The sequence below is a fragment of the Austrofundulus limnaeus genome, unplaced genomic scaffold (genome assembly GCF_001266775.1).
Source record: "Austrofundulus limnaeus strain Quisiro unplaced genomic scaffold, Austrofundulus_limnaeus-1.0 Scaffold624, whole genome shotgun sequence".
Lineage (NCBI taxonomy): Eukaryota > Metazoa > Chordata > Actinopteri > Cyprinodontiformes > Rivulidae > Austrofundulus > Austrofundulus limnaeus.
In genome coordinates this window covers 112,663-119,977 of record NW_013953026.1, presented here as the reverse complement: position 1 = coordinate 119,977, position 7,315 = coordinate 112,663, and the positions used below count along the sequence as shown (strand labels likewise).

The 7,315-nt window shown below is 36.9% G+C and overlaps 1 protein-coding gene across 2 annotated transcripts in view; it reads left to right on the top strand.

Moving 5' to 3' along the window:
• LOC106531369 (heterogeneous nuclear ribonucleoprotein L) overlaps positions 1-7,315 on the top strand; it is a gene marked incomplete at its 3' end in the record, with an annotated part of 30,900 nt that overhangs the window by 8,397 nt on the left and 15,188 nt on the right. For both annotated transcript variants that reach the window (XM_014027216.1, XM_014027215.1), the window contains 3 exon segments: positions 632-717; positions 828-924; positions 1,047-1,113. In XM_014027216.1, the coding sequence (XP_013882670.1) occupies positions 632-717; positions 828-924; positions 1,047-1,113 (250 nt within the window).

Here is a 7,315-nt window from a genome sequence, read left to right as displayed (position 1 = left end):
ATTCCAGTGAAATATATTTATGTTTGTGGTTGTAATGTGACAAAATATGGAAAAGTTCAAGGGGTATGAATACTTTTGCAAACCACTGTATTTGAGTTTGGATCTTAGCCGGTGCTGTTTTATACAGAACTCCTTAATACAACAAGGAATTTCTTACTGACTTGGCTGATTTTTTGTTAACGATCCTGCCTAAATATGACAGAGTTTTGCTAGTTGGAGATTTAATATTCATGTGTGCCCTGACAAACTGTTGATTAAAGACTTTTTTATAGTATTGATTCTTTTAATTTTGTTCAGTTTGTCTGATACAACACAAGAATGTGATCATACTTTAGATCTTGTTTTAGCTCATAGTTTTAATGTTTTTAATGTTTGTGCTGTCTTTTCGGTCTACATGCCTGTAGTGTTTGACATGCCAGTCTTTTAACTTTTAACTAAATTGTGTGTGTATCTGTCTTATATTAATTCTGATTGTTGTGGAATTCTTCCCCCTATAATTTAAATTTAAAAAAATGGAAATTGTGAAAGTCAACAAACTGACAAAGTGTTAGGCAGCACATTTAAGTTTCATTCAAGTTCAAAGGTGATSCTTAACAAGGAAACTTTACAAATCTTTCTCTTTGTCATCCAGGATGTGCTCTACACCATTTGTAACAACTGTGGTCCTGTACAGAGGATTGTCATCTTCAGAAAGAATGGTGTCCAGGCAATGGTTGAATATCCTTTTCCGTTTTTTTTTTCTCTGTATCATATGACTGAATAACATAAACTAATTTTACTTGAACCCTCAGATAAACTCATATTAGACCCTAACTTTTTGGTGCTACATTTGATTCAGTTCAAAGTGCTCAGAGAGCAAAAGCCTCTTTGAATGGAGCAGACATCTATTCTGGCTGTTGTTCTCTAAAGATTGAATATGCCAAGGTGAGTGTAACCATGCAGTGTCGAGCTACCATTTGTAACAGAAGAATAGTTCAATTGAGCTCAGTCGAACTGTGACATTTTTTCCCTAATAATATGTAATGTAATGTGTTTCTTTCCTAAAGCCTGCACGCCTTAATGTCTTTAAGAATGACCAAGATACATGGGACTACACAAACCTGAGTGGTCAAGGTAACATTTCAGTTTGTTTGTAGCTTGTATTTTTTCTTCTCTTCTCATCTGTATGGGATGGTTGGGGTTTCCTGCCTCCAGAGGTATTGCCTTTGATCTCAAACAAACTGCTTCTCTAAGCAGCTCTGTGTTCGTTGGCAGTATTTCTGTGATGCCATCTTATGRATTGTTTCACCACACAACAGGTGCAAAGTAAGGGCATGAGGAGCAGCCTTAAGGACAACCTTCATTACAAGCTCATRCATGTGAAAAAGATAGAGCGCACACTATAGCAATAGATGCTAAAGCACTGTGTTTTTGTTGTTGTTTTGTTTGTTTTTAACATAGGTTCACTTTCCCTTTAGCATGTCACAGCTCCACAATCTCACTTTGCTGCCTACACAGATTCAGTTAATAAAATACTATGTTACACCTGTTAGCTTTCTTTAAAAACATAGTGGAGATTTTTACCATAGAATAACTGGGACATTATATCATATGGTTGAGTTGCCTTGTTGGACTGATCAACACACTTCTAGTTAAAGGTCCCAATAAATGACATTTGAAATATCTAGTTTTCATCATATGTGACGTATTTTTATTTATTTACAAGTCAAGTTTTATTTTTTGATGTAGGTTAAACAGTTTTCACATTCAAAAGTTCACATTATTACTGTAGATAATTGCCCATTATCCATTGACTTTAAAGTAACAAATTGTAAGTAAGCCTGTGTTTAGCGGGAAAAAATACTTAAACTCAAATTGCATGATTTGCAAACTGTTTACTTGCTTTTCATTCAGTTAATTAGGATTAAAACCTTCATAAATGGTAATGACAGATCATACAAAAGCAGTTTTGTCTGCACAGCTGAAACAAAATCTGAGTTTTTGTTAGATAAGTGATCTTTATGACGTGTTGTGACCATTAAAACAAAAATAAAATCAATAATAGAGCCTAAGTCATGTTTTCTACACCACTGAGTTAAAATCACTAGAGGGAGCTGCTCTCCAGTCCACTGCTACCATCTGTGACAATATGGAGGAGCAAAGATGGCAACCAAACAGGGCAACAACTGGATCTGTCACAAATTATTTATAGCCTTTTTGCAATAATTAAATATAATTATTGTTACTTTCATTCAATAATTATTTTAAACTGAATAATGTYGAGTCTGTTGTACCATCCGAAGTCAGTCAGTAACTTAAGACTTAAGCTATGTGAATAATTATGACTTTGTCTAGTGTTAACGTATATTCATAATTTTCTTTCTGTCGTAAATAATATTCACCAGTTGAAACTTCATACCTGGTGATACTTTAGGATGAAACTTGTTTCTATTGATATTGGCCAACCATCTTCTCAGTATTCAGGTTTGTCTAATGGGAACCTAAAAATAGTCAAATATATACGTATATTCTTTTACATTCTAAATGTTACATAAAGCGAAGGCAAAACTAGCTTRTAATACACTGCCTGGCCAAAACAAAGAGGACACACACTCTGTTGGACCGCCTTCAGCTTTGATTACGTAACGCATTCACTGTGTGTGATTTTCATCCAGTGTTGCATTAATTTTTCACCAAGATCTTACATTGATAGTGGAGTCTGACCTTCTCCAGCACATCCCAAAGATTCTCAATGGACTCTGTGGAGCCAATCCATGTGTGAAAATGATGTCTCATGCTCCCTGAACCACTCTAACAACCCCAACCATGAATCCTGGCATTGTCATCTTGGAATATGGACGTGCCATCAGGGAAAACACAATCCATTGATGGAATAACCTGGTCATTCAGTAAATTCAGGTAGTCAGCTGACCTCATTCTTTGAGTACAGACTTTTGCTGAACCTGGACCTGACCAAATGCAGCAACTCCACATCATAGCACTGCCCCCACAGGCTGTACAGTAGGCACTAGGCATGATAGGAGCATCACTAGGCATGATAGGAGCATCACTTCACCTGCCTCTCTTCTTGATGCACCCATCACTCTAGAACTGGGTTGATCTGGACTCATCAGACCACATGACCTTCATCCATTGCCCCTGAGTACAATCTTTATGCTCCTGAGCAGATCGAACCTTTTTTTTTTTGGTTTGTCTGTGATTAGTGGTTTTCTTAAGGCTACGCAGCTGTTCAGTCCCAATCCCTTGAGTTCACTTCGCATGGTGCGTGTGGAATTGCTCTTACTTTCAATATTAAACACAGCCAGGAGTTCTGCTGTTGGTTTTCTTTAAACTGACTTCACCAAACGTTTAAGCGATCGCTGATCACAATCATTCAGGATTTTTTTCTGGCCACATTTCTTCCTCAAAAACAATGGATCCCCACTATCCTTCCAGTTTTTCTTAACCCAATTCTAGTAGTTTCTTTAATCTCCTTAGATGTTTTCTCTGCTTGATGCCAATGATTTGACCCTTCTCAAACAGACTGACATCTTTTCCACGACAGCAGGACGTGTCTTTTCACATGAGAAGCAACACGTAGCACCAGTTGGAGTTAATAACTTGTTGCCAGTTGAAAGATAATCACCCATGCAGTAATTATCCAATAGGAGGCTCGTACCTATTTGCTTGGTTAAATCCAGGAGGCCATTTTGTTTTTGGCCAGGCAGTGTATTTCATATTTTGTCCTAAATAGTAGCATGATTCAGCATAGTATATTAGTATATTAATATGCTACAGAAACTAAAATCTATTAGCCAATTTATTAATTAATAGTGATTACATTGGCTTATAAACTGCTACATTATTATCTTCAATTCTGGTCAGATTACATCCATATTGAGGTAAATAAAATGAAATCAATTTACTTGTGAAAAGAGAAATGTTTTCCCATTTTTCAGCTTTCTAGCATTTTAGCATTAGGTAGCTTTTATACACTCTCATATAATAATGTTTTGGTTAATATTATCCTTATTGTTGTACAGTTTTGTAAGTCCAGACGCTGGCCTAGTCTGATTACAGCCACCACTAATACAGTAAATCACATTGTCATGTGACAGTGTTTCCCCTCTCGTTGTACAAGGAGGGTGGCCCACCCCCACCTAATCTTTCTCTTTTTCTCTATTAAGTATATCGCTATCCACCATGGTACAATTCAGGATTAATGCTAATGTAAAGCAAAAGTTGTTTCTTCTTTTCAGTTGCTGTTGGACTTAAAGTCCAACACCAACCATTTTTTCGTAGTACATATCCAGCTAAGTATTAAAAAGCCATAACAAAAAATGTTTTGTGGAGTGCATTGAAAAAAAAAAGTCAAACTGGTTTTAAAAACATTGTTTTGGTTTTTTTGATGATTTTAAACGGCTGCTTTAGATGGAACAATTAAAAATGAAACGGCAAATTGTCCTGATGCATTTCAGTAATCCAGGTAGAAAAAATAAGTAGGTCCTCTGGATGGGTTCTTCTTTAGTGAAATGTTTTGTCTCTTCTCCAAGAGACTTCTTCAGTCTGATGAGTTTCAGGTGAACTCAGCCTTATAAGCACTGCCTCCACATGGACAAACAAGTTAGTCACATGCAAAAGAGGGCCATCGCCTAACAATAGGCTTGATTGGCTCAATTGTTCATAGAGGGTCATGTGCCCCATCACATTAGAGAGACAAAAACAAGGGGACGTTGAACCCCGCTTGCACTCACTACATACACATAACACAACACGGGTCAGGTGATGGGGCACATGACCCTCTATGAACAATTGAGCCAATCAAGCCTATTGTTAGGCGATGGCCCTCTTTTGCATGTGACYAACTTGTTTGTCCATGTAGAGGCAGTGCTTATAAGGCTGTTTCACCTGAAACTCATCAGACTGAAGAAGTCTCTTGGAAGAGAGACGAAACGTTTCACTAAAGAAAAACCCATCCAGAGGACCTACTTATTTTTTCTTTTTGAAACGGCAAATTGTTAAAGACGTTTGTTAAATGATATACGTATTCTCACAAAGAATAGCTCAATACTCTTTAACACAAAATTTAAAATTCTCACAAATTTGTCCTCTAAAACTGCTGATTTCTGAACTTAAAACACTCTCCAGCCTTATTCAAACACTAGAAAAATGTTTGAAAAAATGTTCGAAACTTTACATCTTTTCTGGGGGAGGGCCATCAGACACCTCTTGAAACCCTGTAGATAGTCAGCCYCCTCCATTTTCAAAACAGTCTACTACTGAAACTTTTGAAAACCCTGATTTCTCCCAAAGTTATTTGTCAAGTGTAAAAAAATGTAGGAAAGTATAAAAAGATGGGTTGGCTGTAGCAGAGTGGTTATGGGAGTCGTCCTGTTCGACCCTCTGTTCCATCCATCTCATTCGTTGTGTTTCTGGGTACACGGCAGCCCTGCCTCTGTCAGTCTTCCCCAGGACAGCTGTGTGTGAAAAATAATTTATTAAATAGATTTTGTTGTAGACAATAGTTTTTGTGACTTAATAATAAAATATGTTTTATTCAAAAACCACAAACCACTRAGAATTTTAGCCCTTAAGACAGATTCAACTCTTCAACTTCCCTGATTAAACCACAGTATTGCTAAATTTAACCATGAYAAGTTATTATATAATCAATTTAAGTTTTTTAAACCAGGTTTTCTTTTTTATGTTAAACTTTATTACAACTACCGTATATAAGTTAATTTTGTGTTTGTTTGTTAAACTTCTTTATTTTCCTCCAAACAAAAATGTGTCAACATTTTTTATTCATTACATATATTACCAAAACATGTACATAAAGTATTTTTTGTTGTTTGAAATGATGTCCTGTTTGTGTTGCTAAAATAACCTACAGGTACTCCTTGTGTCCTTACTGTACAAACTCATACAGACGTAACTGAAAACAAACACAGTGACTTTTACAACAGCTAATGTAAATATGCTTTTTGGTGCATATGGAACACAGTGGGCCAACAAATACTGGAACACAACCTCAGTTTACCCACATCTTCACCAGCTGATGAGGATATCAYTTTATTTTTGATGGTGGATAGTAGACACTTTTTCAGTTTCAAGGGACAGAAATACTTTGGGGCCATGCAGACACCTTCGCCCATTACAATCTGACCTTAACAGATAACAATAACTACAGCATCTTTACCAGTACAGTACATGTCATCTACAGACGTCTGAGGAGTCATCACTTTGACACAACACATTGATGAAGGCAGGACTAAAGGTGTGTCTGTGTGTGGTCATAAGTCACACCTCTTGTCTCTGGGATATACCTGCCAAAACACTACAGCAGGGATCAACAAAAGGACATTTCTGACAGACGACACCACATACGGGGGAAAATTTTTAAAAAGAGGCCTTTTTCTTCTTGTCTCTACCTTCCAACACACAACCGAACCACCATGACAGCACATCATCATGCAGATGAACATGCTTGGCTTCTTTGCAAAAGCTTGGCAGCAATTCAACAACAACTAAGCAGCATATGAGCACCCATTGATACATGAGAAGAATTATCCATAGGGGACCCTTGAAGACACAATCATCAAACACCTGCCAAGCATACAAGCACTGAGGCAAACAGATTAAAATACCTTTTTCAAACCTTTCTGGACACTACCTTGCTACCCTTTTTCTTCCTCCTGTCTCTGCTGTTCTTGTTGTTTTGCGTTGTTTCAGTTTTCCTTTTTTTGTACTGGCCCACAGTGATGCTTTTAATGCCTCCCGTGTGATGCAGGTATGGCTCAGTGTGTCTGTGGACTGACAGCCCACTCTCAAATGATGCATATACCCTGCTTTGTGGTCAGAGTACGGTAAGATGGAAATTAGCCTCTAGTAACTTTAAAACAAACAAGCAGCAAGTCTAAACCCAACATGGATGTGTGGATGTACTTTTCTATTTGGTGGTGAAGAAACAAGAAAGGAAAGAAGAAAAGACTGATGAAGAAAAAATAAGTTGTCTGGAGTCATATTGGCATTAGCATCTTTGCCGAAGACAACTTCCCCACCTACCCACTGTATCCTATGCTTCATGTGTGTTGCTGTAAGTACTTGAATGAGTAATTATTGATGAACAGTTTAAAGAAAATGTGCTACAACATCTTGGCTGTTAATCTGTTTTAGTTTCCAAAAAGCAGTTTCGACAATCATCATTTTTTCTTTGAGCAGCATGTTTTTTAAAAGGATCCATGAGTAGATGTAACATTACACTTTATTTAATAAACATATATTTTAACTGCAAAATAAAGACTGTAAAAATACTGTAGGATGTTCAGTTTTTATC